General features: G+C 42.2%; 1 protein-coding gene across 1 annotated transcript; it reads right to left on the bottom strand.

Moving 5' to 3' along the window:
• Nucleotides 1-1276: 1276 nt before the first annotated feature.
• LOC141640444 (cytochrome P450 CYP72A219-like) lies at nucleotides 1277-7792 on the bottom strand. Its single transcript, XM_074449248.1, has 5 exons — nucleotides 7503-7792; nucleotides 6247-6455; nucleotides 2747-2997; nucleotides 2196-2577; nucleotides 1277-1718 (listed from the first exon to the last, which is right to left on the bottom strand). The coding sequence occupies exons 1-5, from the start codon at nucleotides 7771-7773 to the stop codon at nucleotides 1293-1295; spliced, it is 1539 nt and encodes a 512-aa protein (XP_074305349.1). The 5' UTR covers nucleotides 7774-7792; the 3' UTR covers nucleotides 1277-1292.
• Nucleotides 7793-25314: the final 17522 nt, after the last annotated feature.

The following is a 25314-nucleotide window of genomic DNA, read 5'->3' on the forward strand; positions in this document are numbered from 1 at the left end:
GGTTCTTTTTTGTTAGTAGAGTTACAGTAGAAGCATCATTAGCAATGTCGTGTCTATAATTTTGAATTTCCAACTTCTATATTATCATTTTGAGTACAAGTTTGATATCGACCTAAAACTATAAAAATGTTCTAAGTCTTTACACTGAGAAAAAAATTCCTTAGTAATGAAGAGTTTAGGTAATAGCTTGGGACATAGATAGTGGGTGAATTGCACGAATAATGAGATAATATAATACTCCCTCCGTCCCGGTCATTTGTTGTCCTTTGGTTTTGGCACAAAGACCAAGGAAATGGGAGGAGGCCAATAACTAAATGACAAGTGGAATAAATTGAGTGTGAATGATCAAATTACTCATCAAATCCAATCTTAAAATAGAAAGGACAACAAATGACTGAGACACCCCAAAATGAAAAAGGACAACAAATGACCGGGACGGAGGGAGTAATGTTTAGTGGATTAATAAATTTAAATAGTGGAGAAAAATATTAGATGTTGGAAAATGGAGATGGTTAAAAAAGATTTGTAGAAGACATGAAAAGAATAGAGATGGTTAAAAGAGAATGATAAAGGACATGAATAGAATAGAAAGGGGTAAGGGGTCTTTTGGTGCATAAGGGAAAATCGCAATGTCAGAAAAATTCAAGTTACTATGATCTATTTCATGTGAACTTGAAAACGTTGTCTTGTTTCATGTGAAAATTGTTGTTCGATAGGTCTTCCACTTTCTGAGGGGGTTAGGTAAGTAACTTCCTCATTTTTGAAGGAATTAGAGTTCTTAAGAAGTTTTAATTCTTGTGAATTAAGGCAATTAAACAACTCAATACTTTTACATGTTCCATTAATTACAATTCATGTTTTTTTATAAGTAGGCAAACAAGTCCTAAGAAAACACATTAAAAATGTTTTGCAATAAAAATAAAACTTTAATCAGTATAATCGTCACCTTTACGACAATAAATATTATTCTCAATACGCCTCAGATGATATATTTACAAATATAATTATATCAATGTTCAAACCTATTGTATTAAACATTTCTAATTAAATGCTAGAGACTTTATAGAGTATCAACAAGTCTCTCTTGTGACGGCATATCTATCACAAACTTGTGACGGGTTAAGTACTACGCACATGTGAGTAGATAAGACAAAACAGATTGCTACTTTCTAGGTAATTTGCTTTTGTCTTATTGTTCACATGAGTAGTACTCAATCCGTCACGAGCTTCCGACGAATATGTCTGTCACAAATGAGAATTTGTGATGGAGTATAACTCAATAACAATGTAACTTAGATCTTGTTTAAAATAAGAGGTGCACCAAATTGAGGCACCAAACCTACAATTGGTATAGGGGAATGGGTATAGGATGGAGATAATTGAAAAGTGAATCGTTGAAGAATTTTTGCCAAGGCAAGTTTGGCTTCTAAAAGTGCGAAGTTTTGTCCAATACATACTCTGGGCCCACCACCAAAAGGCATAAAAGATCCCGGGACATTAGAAGCACTTGATACTCCTTTTGCAAATCTTGATGGATTAAATTCATTCACATCATCACCCCAATTTTTTGGGTCTCTATGCACTAGAAGTGTTGGGATGTTTACCTCCATTTCATGTAATAGTGAAATGCTCTTTAATTTTGTATCTTGGGCTATTACTCGAGAAAGATCTGGAACTGGAGGGTAGAATCTTAATGTTTCATGTAGTATCATGTTCACCTGCATGCATAAATTGAGTACACTTTTTAAGAATAATACTTCAAATGTATGTGAAAACAACTATTTATTTTCATGTATATATTATCAAAATAAAAACGGAGGAGCATGTACGAAGTATTTCACAATTAAAGTTAGCGAAAATATTGTAACTATAAAGTTAATACACATGTCAAACATGTAAAATCATACACCAAGGCCGGATTTATCTTTTCCCGCTTACGTTTTACACATAGTTCAATGTATGAATAAAATATAAGTACAAAGTTACCCTTATTTTTTCTTATTTTTCAAGGTCTAGTTGCACGAGTTCTGTAACGGCTTTTTAATAATAATATTACAACTTGCAAGATAACAAATTGAGTTGAACATCCATAATCAAAAAACGTAAAGATTTAACTACGATTGACAGAACATTATATATATATTTTTTTAAAGACAATATATATATATTTGAAACCAAAAGGAAGTATAACTTACTATCTTTAGAGAAGTAAGGCCTTCAAAATCAGGAATCTTGTCTTTTGCAAAGTGTTGTAGGACTTCCTCCCTTGCTTTAGTTTGCCAATCTTGATGTTGGGTTAGCAACACCAACGTCCAAGTTAACAAAGACGCAGTTGTGTCCTTTCCCGCCAAAAGAAATAAACGACATTCCGCAATAAGCTCTTCCATGGAAAGCCCTACTCCATTTTCTTCTATATCTTTTTCATTTGATTCTAACATTATGCTTAGCAAGTCATCTTTCGATGTGTTATTCCCTCCTTTTATTGTTCTTTTCTTATTATCTACTAACCTCTTCACTAACTCTTTAGTTTCTTGGTCTAGTTTCTTTATTTTTCGGTTGATTGTAGTGGGAAGATACCTGAGTTTATAACACAAAAGTACATATTATTAGACATTTCTAAAATAAAAAGGTAAATAATATTTGTCTGGTATGTTTAATATGGACATTCGTCATATATAACTAAATATGATATTTTTTTTAATAAAAAATAGTTGACTTTTTTCAAGCAATTACAAAATAAACGTACCTCCAACCTGGTATATGGTTGTGGATGGACCGCATAACTTGAAACTTGAGACATAAGCTTTCATGTTCAAGTTCGAACAACCTCTTACCTTCTTCATAAGAGCTACCAAAAGCTGTTCTAGCAATAACATCACCAGCCATACTACTCAAAGAAGAATAGACATCTACCTCAATAACCTCTTTTCCTTGTATCATTTCTTCCCATTTACATAACATAGTGTCAACACTTACCTCCATCAAAGGCAACATGTTCTGCATTCGTGAAATGATAATAATGAAAATGTTGGTATGATAAATGGATAAAGATGAATGTAGATGATCAAATTACCTATGAAAAACATTTCCAAAACAAAAATTTAAAGAAATGAATGAGATATTTTAAAAATGAAATAGGTAAATAAAGGACCGTGACAGAGTGTATCTTTTGTTGTAAATGTTGCATATAAAACTTACTCAAAGTCAAACAAACATATGCTCTAATGCAAATTGATTGTAGAAAAATGTTTTTTGAGAAAGTAAGTTTACAGTTATATATATGTGGTGCTGCATAAACTCTTTTGGGTTATAGTCTAACTAGTAAGTTTGAGGAGTCTAAACGAATAAAACAACTAGAGTTAAGTCTTAGTTATGGAACATATATTTGTATTGTGTTTATTCGAGAAACTTTAAAAATGACCAAAAGTGACAAATTTGTAAAAAAGGTTAGAGTAAATTAGAAACTATTCTTTTTTATATACTAGTTTTATAAAATAACTCACAGTTATAATTTTTTTCTAAATTACTCTATTAAGATGCATTTTATCAAAAATTGCTTCAAACTCCAACTTAAGTCACTTATTCTGTCTGTTTATGAACTTATTACGTTTGTGGCTTAGCCAATTTATACCTTGAAAGATATAACAATGGATAATAAGTTTAAAAACAGACGGAATAAGTCACCTAATCGGAAGTTTTGAAGCAATTTTTAATAAAAGTGAATCTTAAAGAAATAATTTTTAAAAAAAATTATAAAAAGAATTATTTTAGAAAACTAGTATAAAAAATGGAGTTATGGTTAATTGATACAGCAGTTGGTCTCCCTTGTGACGGGTTACCATTTGTGGCGGATATTTTGTGAGTTAAAATGGTAACAAAATGGGTTAGTGGAGAAAGGGGACCACATGAATAGTGTTACAGAGAGAGAAAAAGTGGGTACTTTGTGAGGTAAAATGGTATCCGTCACTCAAAAGTGACGGATATGTGCCGTCACAAACAAGAATTTGTGTTGATACAGAAGGTTATGAAGTTGTGTAATTGTCCTATTTTATACGATCTTCCATATTGATTTTGGACCAATATTTAATGAAGTGGTAATATGTGAAGGAAAATGAAAGTAAGGAAGAGAATATGGGGTTACATGTTATATTAACCACATATGATAGACAAATAAAAAAAGTGTAAGATCTTTGTGAATTTTCCAATTTTGAAAATGTGGAAAATGTTAATGAATAGGAAGGAGTATAGGTTAACAAGTGAATTACGTGGATATGTTTATCACCACAAACATTATAATTGGCACCACAAAGGACGGTGGACCGTTGCCTTTTTCTTTCCATTTCCAAGGGTGGGGCAACGCATTTTTACTGTCTAATAAAGCGATGTCGTCCGTAAGGGTGGATTCTAGTGGTTAAAACTTGAGTGAAATTCTCAGGAGACTCAGGTTCAAGCCTCCCCAAGAGCAAAATCTTGTGGAGTATTTTTGGCCTGAGTCCATGCCTAATAGACTTCGAGCCTGTCACCCTCGGGTGGTTTACCTGGTATACGTGATTTGCAGGCTATCACGTACACCCACGGGTTTACCCAGTGCGCACCGAAGGTAGCGGCTGCGGGTTCCTTCGTTACCAAAACAAAAAATAAAGCGATGTCGCGAAAGTATAAGAGAATAAGAAGGATATTGAGATTAGACCGGGTAAAAGCAACCCGATCTGAAAAGACTGATTCGAGACTTGAAGTGACACGAAAACACGAATTGACCCGACCCGAACATGACCCGAGTTTTCTTGACCCGTAACTGACCTGACCCGATCCGAAACCACCAAACCCGAAAATAATCCGACAAAATATAACTCTAATTGAACCGAAAAGACTTGAAATTGCTATTTCCCTATTATTTATTGACCCGAAAATGACCCGACCCGAAACAACCCGACCCGTTTGACCCGAAACAGACTCGACCAACAAACCCAAAATAGATCCGGAACCCGAAATGACCCGTCCTAGCCCGAAATCTAGGAGAGATCCGAACTAACGCGACCCGAATTGCCCCGACCTAAACCCGATCCATTGACCTGTTTTGCCAGGTCTAAATTTGAGATCCTTGTTGTAAAGATTTTTGTGCTGCTAAAGTTAGCATGAGGAATGCGTTTTTAGCCTGTTGATGGGTGAATTGTGATAAATACCCGTGTTAAGAGGTATTTAAGTTTAATGGGTCAAATGAAGTCAAAATGAGCTCAGTTGGTTGTAACATTACCATTTCTCTTGGTCGCCGTAATACAAATAATACAGCAAATTAGGGAAATGAGTTTTAATATCTCGGGGTAAATTGCGCATATAAAAATATTTTAGTGCAAATATCTAAATCTTAAATGCTTGGGGACAATTTACTACGGTCTTGAAATTCAGCTTGTCTCATTGAAGACATGCACTATCCGTCATAAGCTGAAGACGGATAATGTCTCTCTTACAATATTATAAGTGAGAGAGCAAGTGGGGTGCTCCATTTAACTCTCACTTGATTTGCCACTTACATATTATGAGAGGGATACTATTCATCTTCACCTTATGACGAATAGTGTCCGTACCCGAAAATTAATCAAGTACACCAAGAACAAGAATTAGCCGGTATGAATGACAACACTACCGAACAATATTCGGGATGTTAACTATCTATTGGACAGTTGGACCATCCGAGGATGTGTCCGAGGAAACAAACCATAATTTCACTTTCTTTTTTTAGACAACAGATAATTTCACTTTCAATTATATTGAATATATGTAGGTGGTGCTGCTGCCCCTACAACAAATTGATGGGTACCTATATTATACAATTAAAGTATTGATATTTAATTGCATAATATTATGTTTTTGTCCTCTAATTCAACATCATTTTCTTATTTTCATTTTAGGTTATCCCAATTCTATAACCTTTTTGTATTTCCAAAATTATCCTTAGATATTCCTAGAATTATTGGTTACTTTTTCACGCAAACCATTAATTCTGCGTTCAAACCATTCCACGTGTATATACTATATTTTAACATTGACTTAGCAGATGTCAAATAACTTATTCGGTAAAATTATGAGAGGTGAATGACCTAGGTTCAATTACCATTAGTATCAAAATCGTCCTTTATCACTCCCATTAGCCGAAAAAAAAAATTGACTCAAAGTGAAGGTAGCATATTAATTCAATTAGGATTTCGATCATATGAGATAGTCCGTATTTAGTAACGAAGGACGTACCTTTAGTTTGTCCATATGAAAGGCAGGGTTAATTATTTTCCTAACTTTTGCCCAATCTTCACCATCACGCAATACTAGTCCAAAACTTGAACGTGTTCCTGGTGGTTGCTTGCGAAACACGTCATATTTCATAAATATTTCTCTGATAAGTTCCGACTTCATTATGTTGACTTTAGGTTTCCTCCCGTACCACACAAACGAATTCTCACCTGCGTACGTACATGAAAATCGTTCAACTAAATACTAGTCTGTTTCTTAATAAGTAATCCCTTCATTTCAAAATACTTAACTCTCTCTTTAATTTCTCAGAAAAGGTGTGATTAAATATCATGAAATGCATACTCACATAATAAAAACATTTCATAATGAAATTAAAACTGTACCCCGAAACAATAGAGTGTAGAGTCAAGATTACTATAATTACTACTCCCTCCACACACCTATTTTCACCCCATTTGCTTTATTACGGTCTCCAAGACGGCAGTTTGACCGTAATTTTCGACGTCTATATGTTAATTTTTTTTCTTGAATTTTTGTTTCGTGAAAGTTATCATGAAAATAAGTGTGAATGTTTTTATTTTATAATCCAATAATTTTTATTCTCCAAGTTATTTACGGTCAAAGTTCGGAAACTTTGACCTCCTAAAAGCAAATGGGGTGAAAATAGGTGTGTGGAGGGAGTATATTTCTTTTTCGTATGGGGTGTAAAAGATGTATAATTCTCAAATTAAATGAAATTGACAATAAAAAAAAGTCTATTGTCTGGAGAACTGTGGGGTTTTGAGATCCCACCGCCCTAAAGGTAGGAATGTCAGGATCGTTTGGTTCAATGCTTAGGAATAAAATGCATTGGAATGAGAAATCATAGTAGTATGAGGTTCCAATTTCATAGCTTTCAAAATATGTTTGGTTCATTAGAAAAATAAACATAAGGAATGGAGATTTGAATCCATGGGGAGAAGGTGGATATGGGATTCCAAGGGGTTGAGTTGGAATGAGAATCCTGATGGATTCTAACTCCATTCCAAAATACCCCAACGAAATATTAGAATGATTTGAATTCATTCTATTCTATTCCAAACCTTTCAACCAAACACCATACTCCCTTTGTATACGGATCATTTGTTTAAATACAAAGTATAATTAAAAAACAGTGAGACTAATTTTTACAATTTTAGACCGTGCTAGTTTTTAGGATTTTAGGAATATGGAAATAGAGTAGTAGATACTCGTAATAAGTAGAAGAAAGGGAATACCATGTTGATTGACCGTTTGTTGCAAAAACGACGCGAGACGAGATGGAAGGTCATGGGACAAACACGACATGGGTTTGGAGAGGGCAGATTGTGTCATCTGGGTGATCTCGGCCAGATCGCCGTTGATCGGACGGTAGGAATTGCCTCCAAAACCTTGTTTTCTAAGGAAATGTTCCAACTTTTTTGGCCTTAGCCATAGGGAATCAATGAAATGCCATGCGAGAAATGTGATGGCTATTAGAGAAAGGGCGGTCCAAACTAAGATGAGCATTATGGTATTTTGGTGGAAATAGCATTCTTTGGATGTAATGACTAAGATTTCCTTTTATAAGCTACTCTGAATTAAGTCATTATAGGTTGACAACCTTTTTCTTAGGTCGGCAAAATTCTAGAAAAGAATGTCGACCCAGAATTAGTACTCCCTCCGTACCAAACCAAATGTAACACTTACTATAACGAACGTATCACACCAAAGGTAACATTCCTTATTTGGCCCACAACATTACCAAGTTATCCTTATACCCATTTGATATTTACACAAAATGCCATTACATACCCCACCTACCAACCCATAATTAAACCCACAATTACATACCCCACCTATTTTTTCCCTCTTTACCCTTACTTTTTCCACTTTTTCTTAAATACTCCATTTTCCCCTACGTTACCTTTGGTGTGGTACGGAGGGAGTATAACTTAAGGAGTCGTTTGGTTGATCAAGGAACTTAATTTTCCTAGGAACTTCAATTTCATGGGAATTAAGTTCCTGCATCCAATTCGGGTGAATTTGACAAAAGTGTTTGGTTGCTCAGGTAGGAATTAAATTTCATGGGGACTTCCAATGACCAATGGGGGAATAGGTAAGCCAATTCCTACATCATGTAGGCATTGGAAGTTCCTAGGAACTTCTAATTCCCCCATTTTCCAAAAAATATGGCAACCAAACAACCCATGTTTTTGCAATTCATGTGATTTTCCAATTCCTGTGTTTTTCAAGTGTCAACCAAACAACCCCTTTTGAACTCTCTAAGTAGCAAGGTTGAAGTCTCCTCAATAACAATCTTTTAGAGTATTTATGACATGAGTTCATGCTTTTTAGACTTTGAACCTGTCATTTTCGAGTGGAGTATTTATGACATGAGTTCATACTTTCTAGACTTTGAGTCTATCACTTTTGGGTGACTTACCTGATATACGTGGTTTGCAGACTATCACGTATACCCGAGGATTTACCGAGTGTGCACCGAAGATAGCGTCTACCGATTCCTCGTCACCCCAAAAAAAAAAATACTCCCTCCGTCCCGGTCAATTGTTGTCCTTTGGTTTTGTCACAAAGACTAAGGAAAGAGGAGGGGACCAATTAATAGATGACAAGTGGAACAAATTGAGTGTGAATGATCAAATTGTTCATCAAGTTCATTCTTAAAATAGGACTACAATTGACTGAGACACCTTAAAATAGAAAAGGACAACAAGTGACCGGGACAGAGGAAATACTTACTTGGTTCCCTGCTATGTCCGAACTACCTCTTTTTAGCATTTAAATTTTATTTTATAGGAAATATAATTGTGTTAAGACTTATTTAACATATACACAATACACTTACAATTTATAACATATTATTTTATGATATATCTTGAAATTATGATATGATTTAAAATTTATCAAAAAATTATGAGATACATTCATTACTCCCGCTATTAGTATTGACTGATTGATTAATTGATGATTGATTGATTGATAAGTGCTTGATTAAAACCAATGTGAAAGTCAAAGGATGCGATATATGGAAATATATCTTAGAAAATTTACATTAATGTTATGAAAAAAAAAAATATACTGATCTTGTGGTATAATATGTTGTTGCTAACATAGAAATTTTCAAAGTAAAAACTATTCCTTTATGCATTATTTTATTTTTAACAAGAAAACGTTACACAAATTTGAAAACATTTTGCATTGAAGTTAAATTTAGGGGGCGTTTGGTCGGAGATCTATAAGAAAGAGAAAGGGAAACAAAGTTATTGATTTCTTTTGTTGGTGTTTGTTTGACATAAACAAACAGAATGAAATTCTCTTCCTTACCCCTAAATCCATCTAATTCCTTACCCTTATCCCCCCCTCCCCCCCCCCCAAAGGTATGAGATTTCATTATCCTTGTTACCATACAATCACCTTATTTACCTACCACCACACTTGCGAATCCCACCACACCAGTTACCATCAAGACGCCACCACCACCAAAACCACCACCATAGCCACCCCACATAAACCACCATCACAACACCACCGCCACAACCACCATGATGCCACCACTACCATCACCACCACTGCCACCACTGCCACCACCACCACGCCACTACCGCCACCATCATCACCACCATCACAACCACCCCACCTAAACCACCACCCGCACACCAAAACAAACCACAACCCACCACACTTCATTTTCTTGAGGTAACCAAACAACTAGTTAAGTTTTAGGTAATCCCTTACCTTTTCCCCTCTTACCCTTTCTAATTTTCTTTTTCTTCCCCTTTTCTAACCAAAAGCCCCCTTAGAGAAAAAAAAAGTCAAGGTGCAAAAAGCTCTCAAATGTTTGAGAACATTTTCGCATTGAAGTTAAAATGGATATAAAGGTAAAGAAACCATGATGGGTTTCGATGGTTCTAGAAAGAATGTATTCTAAGTCAAGGAAAATTTTAAGTTTTAAGAATCTTTATTTTTCTACTTCAAAATTGTACTTTTAGCTTTTTGAAGCATTTTTTTATGAGTAGCGAATACGTAATCGCTATCTTTATTGCGTATTAGACAAACTACGTATATCAGGTAAGCCATTGGAGAGTGACTAACTCGAAATTTAAAAGACATAGTGTGGACCAACGCCACATGCGTCGTGGGCACCCGCGATTTCGCGCCAGCACATCTTTCCACGGAACTTTGCAAAAAACACGTCACGGGTTCGTAATTGATTTGAGAGGCTTAGTAACCGGTGAAAGGTTTGAACAAGCCTGCATTTGAGGAGTCGCCGTCAAATTTTGTGTAAAATTGAAAACCGTTCGAATACTCCATGCCATGTCAAGACATAAAGTAATATGAACACCAATAAATCCGTTACCCATAACAATCTATGTGTAGAATGACTCTCGCAATGTCAATGAACACGGGTGTTCAAAGAGATCTTGAGTAAGGGGTGAGGGTATGTATTAGGAAACTCTTTAATGGAACATCTAATTCCGCCCGCCTCGGTAGCGACATCTTCTAATGATTGGGTTATTGTTTACTTTGATTTTGTTGATTATATCCATACTACGCAACATCCATTGGATTAAACGTAACATGTGAATTAACTAAGTCGGTGAATTAGACAAACAAGTTTATTATTAGAAGGTCAAAGTAGAACTTTTGATTCGTTACATGTGAAATATAGACGAGATAGATTAATTAAAATACAATAATACATGACGATTTTACATCATACAAGTGCCAAAGCGGGTTTTGAAGAAATAAAATAAATAAAGAGAGTGGGGAAATAATAAAAAGACTAAAAAGAAATACTCCCTTCTAGTCACTCATTTCTTCCCTTTTTCCTTTTTCATGTTAGTCGGATTTTCTTCCCTATTTCTTTTTATGGAAAGGTTTGTGTGGTGCAAATTGATTTGCATGTGGGGTAGAGTAGTTTGTGTGATTCAAAATCATTTTCTTATATCTGGTGCAAAATGGTAGGGGGAAGAAATGAGCGACTAGGAAGAAGTACTATTTACGTGATATTAAGGATAATAGTCTATTAATGCATTCTAAACAAAGCTTCATAGAAGTAGGAAAGAGGTTAGAGACAAAAACTAGTCTAGAACAGATGCAGCAGATAATGCATCCTTTGGAAGAGGCGCAACACTCTCTGCGTCTGTTCGTGACTGGGTTCTAACTATGACAGTCAGACCCGATGGTCGTTACGCTTGATTAATTATTGAAATTTATTTAATTTACAATAAAGGTCAAAAAATTAAAAGAAAGGAATTTGATAAACAAAATTAACCCAAAACCCCACTCACAACCAAGTAATAATGATTAATGATTAACGAACTTTGAATAAACAAGGTGGGCTAAGAATTAGAATTAGAATTAAAACAAAAGGGTTGAATAATTTACAAGAATCGAATGGACTATATTAATTATCAAGCCTCCTAATTCCGGATTTGATGATAAAAATAGGAAATAAATCAACTAATATCTATTATTAGCGATCTAAATCGACTCAAATAAATTAAAGCTCAAAATTTGAAGAAAAAATAAGGTTAGAAAACAAATAACGTCAAACCTGTAAGAGGAAAGACACTCAAACCGAGGCAAAAGAAAGAGCAGTAAGCAGCCTCTAGAAGAGGCACAACAGGAGCCGAGTTCCTTCTGAGCGGCGCATCAATTAATGCTTTTTCTCTAGCCTTTAGATCTGGGCCTTCTTATTAAATTAGTTGTCGAAATTTATTTTAATGAAAGATTAAACGTGTTTGGCACCAATATGATGTATAAATGTAGAAAAATATACAAGAATAATTGAAAACAATACTGATGGGGCATATTCTGCACCGCTGACCAAGTCAATATAATTGAGCAAGGTCAATTATATCCACAAGCAAGTCAACAACTCAGGCAGCCTCACCGACGCAGCCTGTCGGCCTGCCTCTTGTGCCTCGGCTAGGACAACTAGCCAGCCGGGGCACATATCCGCGAACTCATATCCAAGACCCCTCGGCGGAGAGTCAACAGGGCCCGCCGGCTTGCCATGGGTCCCTCGGCCAAGGGTAGATCAGTCTTTCCACCTGCTAGCCACTTGGCCACTTGGCCACTACGTGACAAAAGGTGAAAGTCTATAAATACTCCTCAACCCTCATTGAGAAAAGGATCCACAATTTAACCTAATAATCACTATTCATCTGGTAATATCTCTCTTATCTCTCTACAATATATATACTTCGCCAAGTAACAACAACTTATCTCTCTAAGTTTACTGACTTGAGCGTCGGAGTGAGTTCGCTCGGTCCAAAGCCGAGCCCTCAGTTTGTTCATCGTTTCAGGAGACCGAGAGGAGGATTCAGCTAAAGACGTCATTCTACAAGCACGGGTGGTAACAAATAAATGCTCTGGATTTATACCCGGAACAATTGGCGCCGTCTGTGGGGAAAGCGATACTAGAAGCTAGTCACATTCCCAAAAAAAAAAAAAAAAAAAAAAAAACAACAAAAACCCACCCAAAAAGCTAAAAAGATGTCGAAACAACAAGAGGTATTCGTAAATCGAAACTGAATTCTACCAAGATGATACCATCCACAAATCTGGAGTTGTGCAACCCTCCGTCGGCCAAGTAATTCAACCGGAGTACGGGATGCCAATAATACCAGACACACCGCTGCCTGCCGACCAGGTCACCATCATGGGGCATGTGGTTGATGCAGCAAAACTGAAGATGCTCCTGGACCTAATTGGTAGTACGCCGGCTCACACTGTCACGCCGACAAGAGCGGCAGAAACCGTCCAGGAGACCAGGGCCCAAAATGTGACTCCGAGAAATTTGAACGGAGCACTAGGAGAAGCTGACCCAGTCAAGGCACCGGGGGAGCCCAAAGTGGTCGTGGTAGACCTAAGTCCCTCCCGCACTCGGGGGAGGACAGCGTCGCCACGGCACGAACGAGGCCTACCCCAACGGAGCCAGAGGAGTCCGACTCAGCAGAGCCGGAGAAGAAGCCCGACTCACCGGAGTCAGAGAAGGAGTCCCTCCCGTTACGAGGAGAGGAGCCGGACTAGGAATGCGAGGAGCCGATCGCCGCGTGTCATTCGACACGTGGTCAGACAGCCCCTCAGTGCCTATGTCCTCGACACCGCCGTGCCAACTAAGCTGAAGTTGCCGGCGTTCACATACGAAGGGGATAGCGACCCCACCGACCACGCCGAAGCTTTTGAGTCGTACATGTCGGTGTGGGAACAACCCGACGAAGTTTGGTGCCGAGTCTTCCCAACGACCTTGCATGGGATGGCTCAAAGTTGGTACAAGGGGCTGCCCGACGGCTCGGTATACTGTTACGCCGACCTAAGGGACGCCTTTTTAGCCCAGTACTCTTGCAATAAGAGGAGGGCCGTGGAGACATCAGATCTCCTGACCATCAGGCAGGAGGGGGGTGAGTCTCTACGAAGCTATGTGAAGAGGTTCGACGCCAAGGTTCAGCGGATTCGAGAGATTAATCCCGAGCTGGCAGCCTTCGCGCTGATGAAAGGCCTCCCTAGGGGAGACCTAAAAAATGAGCTCATCAAGTACGGAGGCCTGGGCTTGGACGCCGCCAGGAAAATGGCCGACCAAGCCATCAAGGTAGAGGACTATCACAAGACCTGGGTAGGCCCCAGCGAGGCCGAGCACTCAGAAAAGAAGAGCCGCCGGGAAGACAACCCGGATGAAAGACGCCGAGACAATAATGGGTCACGGTCCGATGAAAGACACCGTGACAATTACAGGTCACGGTCTGACAAATCTGCCAGGAAACAGGACTCGACGGGCGCCGGAGGGAGTTCGGGAACGTACTACCGAAAGCGGTACAATGATCACACCCGCCTGGTCGTCTCGGCCGCCGAGGTCTTCGCCCTGAGCAAAAACGAGGGTCAGAAGTGGGAAAGGCCCCCTAGGTCGAGAAGTGACGGTGACACGAGCCAGTACTGTGAGTACCACGGCCACACCGGCCACTTAACTAACGACTGCCGACATCTGAAGAATGCCATTGAAGAGCTGATCCGGAAGGGGAGCCTCGGCAAATACGTTGCCGGAGGCCAAAAAACAGACGCCGGCGGGTCAAATAAGAAATCCGTCTTTGAACGGGTAGGAGTAATCCATGTGGTCATCGGGGGCAACGAGAACGGTGGGTCCGCTTATGGGCACAAACGGCACCTGAATGAACTATATCAGGCCATCAACTTTGTGCCCAACACAGCAACCCCCGCTTCCAACATCCCAGACATGACTATTGGGAAGAAGGACTACGAGGGAGTCATCGCCCCGCATAGCGACCCACTTGTAGTCCACCTGGACATAGCCAACCACCTAGTAAAGAGGTGCCTAATTGACACGGGCGCCTATACAAATATCATGTACAGAGAGTGTTTTCTCAACCTCGGCCTGAAGGTTGAAGACCTAAGCCCCTGCACCAACCCCTTATACAGCTTTTCTGGGGCCGGCCTGGTACCCGTGGGGACAATCAGACTGCCGGTAAGGTTCGGCGAGGGGAGTGCAGCCAAGAATATTATGTCTGAATTCGTGGTCATTGACGGCTCGTCTGCCTACAACGTTCTCATAGGCCGGGTCACTTTGAGTGAAACCGACGCTGTAATGTCCGTCCGGGCCCTGACATTGATGTATGTCTCGGACCGGGGGGAAGCGCATAAGCTCGTCTCGAAGAACGAGAAGGATCCCGGCGTGTGGGAGGTATACGCCAACGGCCCTTCCACGATGAATAGCTCGAAGGCCGGCATCGTTATTATCAGCCCAAACGGAGACGTGTTTGAGCACGCCTTGAAGCTTACCTCCTTGGCCTCAAACAACGAATCCAAGTACGAGGCAGTGATAACCGGAGTCGAGCTAGCTAAAGCCGCCGGGGCGGAGCATGTCATGGTGAAGACAGATTCACTCTTAGTGACCAGCCAGATCAAAGAAGAGTACGAGGCTCGGGACTATGGGACGATAAGGTATCTAGAGAGGTTGAAAGCTGGCGCTTCAAAATTAAAATCCTTCCAGATACAGTACATTCCCAGGTCCGAGAACGACCAAACCATCGGCATGGTCGAAGGGGCAGAGACCGAGGAGGTAGAGATTGACCCAGGCCGCACCGTAACTATCGGTGTCAACCTGGATCCAAAATTCAGAGCCGACCTCCTGGACCTGCTGAGGAAGAATAAAGATGTTTTCGCCTACTCAGCGGCCGAGATGCCGGGCGTGAGCCGGGAGGTGATTGTTCACAAGCTGAACGTACTCCCCACCGCTCGCCCTGTCAAGCAGAGAATGAGGAACTCCTCAGCCGAGAAGGATGAGGCCATCAAAGCCGAAGTAGATAAATTACTAGCGGCGGGTTTCATCATGCCCTGTACTTATCCTGAGTGGTTAGCCAATGTTGTAATGGTGAGGAAGTCATCGGGGGCCTGGAGGATGTGCGTAGACTTTACTAATCTTAATAAAGCGTGCCCCAAAGACTGCTATCCCTTGCCTCGGATAGATAGTTTAATTGACGCCACGGCGGGCTACACCATGCTAAGCCTGCTGGACGCCTTCTCAGGATATCATCAGGTATTCATGGCCGAGGAAGACATGCCTAAATGCGCGTTTATCACCGCTAACGGCACATACATGTACAAAATGATGCCGTTTGGTTTGAATAACGCCGGTGCAACTTACACGAGACTGGTGGACAAAGTGTTCCAAAATCAAAAAGGGAGAAACATTGAGGCTTACGTCGACGATGCTATTGTAAAAAGCAAGTCTGACAGCGAGCACTTAGCCGATTTACACGAGACATTTTGTTCACTAAGGAAATACAAGATGAAGCTCAACCCAATGAAATGCAACTTCGGTGTCCGGGCAGGTAAGTTCCTCGGCGTACTTGTCAGCGCCAGGGGAATTGATGCCAATCCAGAGAAAGTCCGAGCAATCCTAGACCTGCCGGAGCCAAGGAATCGAAAAGAGGTTATGATGCTGACTGGGAGAATGGCGGCTCTGGCCCGTTTCATCTCTCGGTCAGCCGATAAGAGCACCCCATTCTTCAAAGTATTGAAGGGGAATAAAGACTTCAGCTGGGGGGAGGAACAGAGCACGGCTTTCAAACAACTGAAAGCTCATCTTCAGACTCTCCCAACCCTGTCCAGGCCGATACTGGGGGAGACGCTATACCTGTACATAGCAGTTACCTCGGCCACGGTCAGTGCCGTGATCATCAGGGAAGAAGACAAACAACAACACCCAATCTACTTCGTCAGCCATACGCTGTTGCCCGCCGAGAGAAATTACCCACTAATTGAAAAAGCAGCCTTCGCCGTCGTCGTTGCCGCGAGGAAGTTAAAACCCTACTTCGACGCACATCCCGTGACGGTCCTAACCGACCAGCCATTGGAGAAAGCTTTGGAAAAATTCGAACAATCCGGTAGGCTCATCAAATGGGCAGTGGAACTCTCTGGCTTTGGCATTCAGTACAAACCAAGGCCTTCGATAAAGGGGCAAGCACTTGCATATTTCCTGGCCGAATGCACATATCAAGAAGAGCCAAACCCAGGTGTATGGGAGGTTTACACCGACGGCTCCTCCACGACGAACAGCTCAGGAGCCGGCATCCTTATCATCAGCCCAAACGGGGACGAGTTTGAGTATGCCTTGAAATTCACCTTCTCGGCCTCGAACAACGAATCCGAATACGAGGCGGTGATAACCGGAGTCGAGCTAGCTAGGGCTGCCGGAGCAGAACACATTGTGTTGAAGACACTCACTGTTGGTTACTAACCAAATCAGTGGAGAGTTCGAGGCTCGGGACGACGGAATGGTAAGGTACCTAGAAAAGGTGAAAGCTGACATAGCAAAATTGAAATCTTTCCAAATCCAATGCGTTCCCAGATCTGAGAACAACCGGGCCGACGCTCTCTCAAAACTTGCCAGCTCAACCATCAAGAATGTCAGCCGAACCGTGCTGGTAGATATCAGGAATGCAAAGAGCATCACTGAGACCGTCGGCATGGTGGGCAACATAGAGACCGAGACAACGTGGATGACTCCGATAATGAAATACAAACTTACAAGTGAGTTGCCGGAGGACCGCAATCTCTCGGCCAAGATAAAAAGGATCGCCGCCAGGTACTTAGTGTTCGAAGGGGAACTGTACAGAAGGTCCGTAATAAGACCACTCTTGAAATGTGTCGGTCCAGCCGACGCAGAGCTGATACTGACAGAGATTCACGAAGGCATCTGTGGACACCACATGGGGGCAAGAACACTAGCCCACAAAGCTCTCCGAGCCGGCTACTTCTGGCCCACCATACTTCAAGATTCCAGAACAAGGACCAAGAAGTGCACGAACTGTCAGATGCATGCCCCGGTGATACACGCTCCTTCCCGGGACCTACAACCTGTGCTTAGTCCCCTTCCTTTCGCACAGTGGGGGATGGATATGCTAGGGCCGTTTCCAACGGCCTCCAGAGGAAGGAAGTTTTTGATCGTCGCCGTTGATTACTTCACCAAATGGGTTGAAGCTGTAACACCCCCATTTATTCAAGGGCCTGGACTAGGACTCCTCAGATAAATAATGGTGTTACCATCTCGGAAGCCCGAGGCAGTAGATAACAAAGGAAAGAAACACAGTACTTTATTATAATGTTTATAGTGACATTACAACTGAAATAAAACAAGTCTCCAAATACGACCAAATAATAAGTCTGATAAAACTACTCAAAAGACTAAGGTGAGCTAGGCACTAAGTCGGTCATCCAAGCTCTCTTCCCGGCCAGCTCCCATCGGTCTCGAATACCGTGGCCAATCGCTCCCCAATAATTGGATCATCACGGGCGTACACGAATACACGGGGTCACCACGGCCGAGTAGGTAATACGAAAAACAATAACACAAAACACATACTCCTCCATCACCAACACCGCCATCGCAACTCACAACCCGGACAACCCTGCCCATACCGATCCCGGTAGACTATAAATATCGACCGTAGCCGATCTCGCCACTCGCACTGAGGACACCAGGGCAAGTCTGCGAGAACCCGCCCGGGCCTTATCACAACGTCATCATCTCCACCTCCACCAACTCCACGGTAATAATAATAAAACAGTTCAACAATAGTACTTAACGGAATCAAATCAAACAATCATATTATAACATGTAAATCACCGATTCAGTTAATCCAGTCACATAACACGATATCAAGTCCAGTGTATTCCCCTACCTCAAATAGCGATAAAGGCTAAATCGCAGATCGAAGTACTCCACCCGAAACTCGCCACCTAAACATATACATAATATAATTAATTCAATTAACTATTCCCGTTCCCATACTCAAGAGCTACTATAAGTAGAAACCTTCCCAATTTAGAAATTACTAAAAATATAAGTTACTCAAAATAGAAGGTTTCCTAAAATGGGAAGTTTCCCAAAGTAGTGATTACCAAAATAGCAAGTTACTAAAAATAGTAACTTTCCCAAAATAAAATCCCGACTCAAAAGCTTAAATACATTACTCCGTCACCGCTACTTAAAATTAACTTAATAAACAAAACTAATAATATAAATATTATAAGTATACGCATTCCCGACTCAATAAAATAAAACCCGCAACAAAATTAATTCGAAAACAAAGACACACGCATCCCCCCTTTTCCAACCCGTCACAAACCACCCCTCAACCACCACTCTTCACCGCCGACCACCAGGCCTGACACCAGGTCTGGCCTGGTCACTACCCACCACCACCAACGTGGTCGACCCACGCCGGCGGTCCTGGCCACCACCACAAAACCCCCGCTGCGTCCCGCCGCCAAACGCCCCAATGAAAGCAGTCCCCCTTTCTAACCCGACAACCACCACGACACTCCCCTGTCACCCTTCTAACCACCACCATTGCCACCACCGTCGCATGGCGACTCTGACACACGTGGCACCACCGATTCGACCTCCCCCGAGTCCACGGTGGTGCCACCCCTTTTCCTATGTCTGAAAAGCTACCCAAAAACACCCCCACCAACCCGACACCAAAACACCACCACAGAAACCACCACCAGCCACGACCACCACTATAATCACCACCATCTGACTCGACTCCACACCCACAACGCATCTCACCACCCCACGACCACCACCACAGTCCCTAAAAGACGCATAACGCAAAACAAAACAGAGGGACAGAATTAAAAACGAGAACCCTTACCTATGACGGCCGTCGACCAGAGCTTTTCCGGCCAGAACAACCACCAACGACCACCGTAAAGACTCCCTGGACTCTGGCAGACCCTACTACCTCCACCCTCACTGGCGTGCCCTCTTTGGCCGTGTACAAAGCTTAAACAAGAGAGAAAGGAGAGTTGTTGTTTTGTGTTGTCAAAATGACGGTAGGGGGAAGGGGTAGGGTTTTAAAGGTGAATTAGGGTTTATTTTTAGGGTTTGGTGAGGTAAAATGGTAGGTGGGTAAATGGGTAGTAAGTGGGTAAATGGGCTATGACCTCTCGACCCAAAATGTCACTCGATTATAAACCCGACTCATCTCGCGATATAAATTAAACAATTCTTTTTACGCTTTTACCATTACCTTTACGCTACCATAACATAATAAAACTCGCCCGAACAATAATAAAATACGGGGTATTACAGTCTTCCCCCCTTAAAAAGAACTTCGTCCCGAAGTTCGCCCCCATACCAAACATGTCATACGAAAATATAAAAGACATCTCGTATAACTAACACGGTCAAGCACACTACTAGACTACATAAACACGAAATGTTACATTCTACCCTCCTAAAAAGAAAGTTACGTCCCGTAACTTACCTCAAGCGAACAGATGTGGATAGCTCTCTCTCATCGCGGCCTCGGTTTCCCAGGTAGCCTCCTCCGCTTTATGATTAGACCACAACACTTTCACTAAAGCAGTCTCTCCGTGCCTGGTCTTTCTAACCTTCCTGTCCAAGATCTCCTTAGGCGTCTCGATGTAAGTCAACTGCTCGTCCACCTCGACCACATCATGGCTCAAAATGTGCGAAGGGTCACTCATATACCTCCGCAACTGAGAAACATGGAAGACATTATGTACCCTGGCTAAAGCTGGTGGTAGAGCTAGTCGATATGCCACTTCTCCAACTCTATCCAAGATCTCATATGGCCCAATAAACTTCTGGCTCAGCTTTCCCCGCTTCCCGAATCTCATCACCCCCTTCATCGGAGACACTCTAAGAAGTACTTTCTCCCCACGGAAAGAAATGTCGCTTCTCCTAGCATCCGTAGCTCTTCACGCCGGTCTGGGCAGCCCTCATCTTCGTCGAATGATCCGCACTGTTCAACCATCTCCTGAATCATCTCTGGTCCCAAAACTACCGCATCAGCTCTATCATCCCAACACACAGGACTCCTACACTTCCTGCCATACAAAGCCTCAAATGGAGCCATCCCAATACTAGCGTGGTAATCGTTGTTGTATGAAAACTCAATCAACCCAGTCTATCCTCCCAAGACCCGCCGAACTCCAAAACACAAGCCCTCAACATGTCCTCGAGCGTCTGAATAGTCCTCTCTGCCCGACCATCCGTAGCTGGATGAAAAGCGGTGCTCATCTTTAATCGAGTACCCATTAGTGACCGTAGCTCGCGAATTTGGATAGAAACTCGGAGTCTCTATCGGAAACGATGTCCTTGGGTACACCATGCAGCTTCACCACATACTGAACATAAGCCTTGGCCAACTCAGCTTTACTCCAAGTATCCTTCATGGGAATAAAGTGAGCCGACTTGGTTAGCCTATCCACGATCACCCAAATCATATTGTTACCTTTCTGAGTTCGAGGCAACCCAACAATGAAATCCATGGAAATGCTTTCCCACTTCCACTCTGGCACCTCTAGTGGTTGAACCTTCCCTTGCGGCCTCTTATGTTCACCCTTCACTCTCTGGCATGTCAAGCATCGAGCTACGAACTCAGCAACTTCCCTCTTCATATTCGGCCACCAAAAGGTCTTCCTGAGGTCCTTGTATAATGAGTCCCCGCTCAAACCTCATAGCCAACATAGCTTCATTCTGCCCAAAGTCATCAATGTATGAGGATAACTGTCGAAATTTCCGGTGATAAGTCTCCCTTTGTCATATCTTTTGTCATCTTGAAGGTGTCAAACTCCTCCGAAGTTTGGCTTTTTGGAACTCGGGCATAAACTCATTCTTCAGAAGCTCTTGGAATTCCAACCAAGATACATGTCCCGTATCAAGATCCCTAGCAACCTCTCGTATCTCCACCTTGTTCTGGTCCACGATCCATTGGGCCCTAAGATAGTGGGCAGCTTGGTCCACCTGCAGCTCTTCCGGACATGCTAACAGTTCAAACAGATTGGTGAACTCTCTACACCATTCCCCCAGCAACTGTGGTTCCCCCTCTCCAGTGAATTTTGTGGGGTTATGCCTTGCCACAATGGTACTCATCTTCCCCGGATCCAATCGTTTGGCCTTTAGGGCCTCATTCTCGGCCAGTGAGTCGATCTAACTCTTCCGGGTGATGTTTACTGACCGTGTTCCTTCTTGGAGGCATGACTACAAGAGAATTTTAGGGATTAGCTGCAACACAAAACACTTTGGTAATTCTAGCCAATTCTTTTACTCTTATCTTACTTGTCTACCTAGCATGGCTTAGGGATCACATAACCGCATATCACTAGGCATAGCCTTCTGACACAACTTAATAGATGTATAAGTATAAATCAATCTTAAAACATGCCAAGTATTATGCCACAACCTCCTATCAATTTTTATGCAACAATTATCATATCAATCAGTTAATACGTAGGCAATAATTTATGGAGTTATGCTCAGTATCATGCAACTTCTCTACCCTTCCTCTCATATGCACTCAGGGTTCCCGGGTCAAACTGAGAGGGCCAATGGTTCGGTGTGAGGGGGCCCCTAACTCATCCCTTACCTTTAGTGTGCTCCTAGCAGTTCTATCCCGGGGTTCATTTTATTTGACTCTTCCTACATTCATTAGATTCATTGGTTTAGGCCTGAGGATCGTTCGCTCTGATACCACTTTGTAACACCCCCATTTATTTAAGGGCCTGGACTAGGACTCCTCAGATAAATAATGGTGTTACCATCTCGGAAGCCCGAGGCAGTAGATAACAAAGGAAAGAAACACAGTACTTTATTATAATGTTTATAGTGACATTACAACTGAAATAAAACAAGTCTCCAAATACGACCAAATAATAAGTCTGATAAAACTACTCAAAAGACTAAGGTGAGCTAGGCACTAAGTCGGTCATCCAAGCTCTCTTCCCGGCCAGCTCCCATCAGTCTCTGAATACCTGTCAATCTGCTCCCCAATAATTGGATCATCACAGGCGTACACGAATACACGGGGTCAGCCACGAAGCTGAGTAGGTAATACGAAAAACAATAACACAAAACACATACTCCTCCATCACCAACACCGCCATCGCAACTCACAACCCGGACAACCCAGCCATACCGATCCCCGGTAGACTATAAATATCGACCGTAGCCGATCGCCGCTCCGGTTGAGGACACCAGGGCAAGTCCTGCAGAACCCGCCTGGGCCTTATCACAACGTCATCATCTCCACCTCCACCAACTCCACGGTAATAATAATAAAACAGTTCAACAATAGTACTTAACGGAATCAAATCAAACAATCATATTATAACATGTAAATCACCGATTCAGTTAATCCAGTCACATAACACGATATCAAGTCCAGTGTATTCCCCTACCTCAAATAGCGATAAAGGCTAACTGCAGATCAGAAGTACTCCACCCGAAACTCGCCACCTAAACATATACATAATATAATTAATTCAATTAACTATTCCCGTTCCCATACTCAAGAGCTACTATAAGTAGAAACCTTCCCAATTTAGAAATTACTAAAAATATAAGTTACTCAAAATAGAAGGTTTCCTAAAATGGGAAGTTTCCCAAAGTAGTGATTACCAAAATAGCAAGTTACTAAAAATAGTAACTTTCCCAAAATAAAATCCCGACTCAAAAGCTTAAATACATTACTCCGTCACCGCTACTTAAAATTAACTTAATAAACAAAACTAATAATATAAATATTATAAGTATACGCATTCCCGACTCAATAAAATAAAACCCGCAACAAAATTAATTCGAAAACAAAGACACACGCATCCCCCCTTTTCCAACCCGTCACAAACCACCCCTCAACCACCACTCTTCACCGCCGACCACCGGGCTCGACACTGTGTCCTGGCTGGTCACTACCCACCACCACCAACGTGGTCGACCCACGCCGGCGGTCCTGGCCACCACCACAAAACCCCCCCTGCGTCCCGCGCCAAACGCCCGAACACGGTCCCCCTTTCTAACCCGACAACCACCACGACACTCCCCTGTCACCCTTCTAACCACCACCATTGCCACCACCGTCGCATGGCGACTCCCGACACACGTGGCACCACCGATTCGACCTCCCCGAGTCCACGGTGGTGCCACCCCTTTACCCTATGTCCGAAAAGCTACCCAAAAACACCCCCACCAACCCGACACCAAAACACCACCACAGAAACCACCACCAGCCACGACCACCACTATAATCACCACCATCTGACTCGACTCCACACCCACAACGCATCTCACCACCCCACGACCACCACCACAGTCCCTAAAAGACGCATAACGCAAAACAAAACAGAGGGACAGAATTAAAAACGAGAACCCTTACCTATGACGGCCGTCGACCAGAGCTTTTCCGGCCAGAACAACCACCAACGACCACCAGTAAAGACTCCCCTGGACTCCTGGCAGACCCTACTACCTCCACCCTCACTGGCGTGCCCTCTTTGGCCGTGTACAAAGCTTAAACAAGAGAGAAAGGAGAGTTGTTGTTTTGTGTTGTCAAAATGACGGTAGGGGGAAGGGGTAGGGTTTTAAAGGTGAATTAGGGTTTATTTTTAGGGTTTGGTGAGGTAAAATGGTAGGTGGGTAAATGGGTAGTAAGTGGGTAAATGGGCTATGACCTCTCGACCCAAAATGTCACTCGATTATAAACCCGACTCATCTCGCGATATAAATTAAACAATTCTTTTTACGCTTTTACCATTACCTTTACGCTACCATAACATAATAAAACTCGCCCGAACAATAATAAAATACGGGGTATTACAGAAGCTGTAGCAGTACCAGCGAAGACCACAACGGCCGTCAGAAAGGTAATATGGGAAAATGTTATAACTCGTTTTGGATTGCCCCAAGTCATGGTATTTGACCACGGCCGAGAGTTTTGGAGTGACCTGATAATGAACTGGTTAGAAGAGCTTGGCATCAAGTTTGCATACTCCTCCGTCTGCCACCCACAGAGCAACGGGCGGCGGAGGGCCTAATAAAACAATCCTCAACGGTTTGAAGAAGACGTTGAAGACCGAAGGGAAGATGGGCCGATGAATTACCCGGCGTCCTGTGGTCCCTTCGAACCACGGAGAAAGAAGCAACGGGGTACAGTCCATTCCACTTAGTCTACGGGTCCGAAGCAGTCCTGCCAATTGAAGCAACGGTGCCGACATTCAGAACGACCACCTTTAACCCGGTTGAAAATGAGGAAGGTCTAAAAGCCTCCCTAGACCTGGTCGAAGAAAGCCGAGATACAGCACGCCTCAACTTAGCAGTATACCAAAACCGAATGAGAAGAGCCTATAACCGAAGAGTCCACAAAAGGGACTTAAAAGTAGGAGATCTGGTCCTAAGAAAGTCGGCCGCCACCAACAAAGGAAATATTCATGGTAAGTTGACGGCTAACTGGGAAGGTCCCTACAAAGTGGTTGAAGAGATGAGGCGGGGTACATACCGGCTGACAGACATGGAGGGTGTGCCTTTGATGAGTCATTGGAACACCGACAACCTAAGAAAGTACTTTTTATAGCGGCGGAGGTGTCCAAACCCATTGTGGACACCCCAACGCATGATCATAACAAATGAAGAATCACCCGAGTTTTCCACCAAAGTGCTTGTCCCCTCCATAGTTGCCACCGGGCCGTCGCCCAAAGAGAAGAAAACGCTATCGAGCCGTA

Source organism: Silene latifolia, unplaced genomic scaffold (assembly GCF_048544455.1).
Source record: "Silene latifolia isolate original U9 population unplaced genomic scaffold, ASM4854445v1 scaffold_79, whole genome shotgun sequence".
Classification (NCBI taxonomy): domain Eukaryota; kingdom Viridiplantae; phylum Streptophyta; class Magnoliopsida; order Caryophyllales; family Caryophyllaceae; genus Silene; species Silene latifolia.

Coding starts and splice junctions, on each gene's coding strand:
- LOC141640444 (XM_074449248.1), bottom strand. CDS start 7,773: ATGCTCATCTTAGTTTGGACCGCCCTTTCTCTAATAGCCATCACATTT. Junction 2,998..6,246: donor TTCATATGGACAAACTAAAG/GTACGTCCTTCG, acceptor TCACGAATGCAG/AACATGTTGCCTTTGATGGA. Junction 2,578..2,746: donor AACCATATACCAGGTTGGAG/GTACGTTTATTT, acceptor TTATAAACTCAG/GTATCTTCCCACTACAATCA.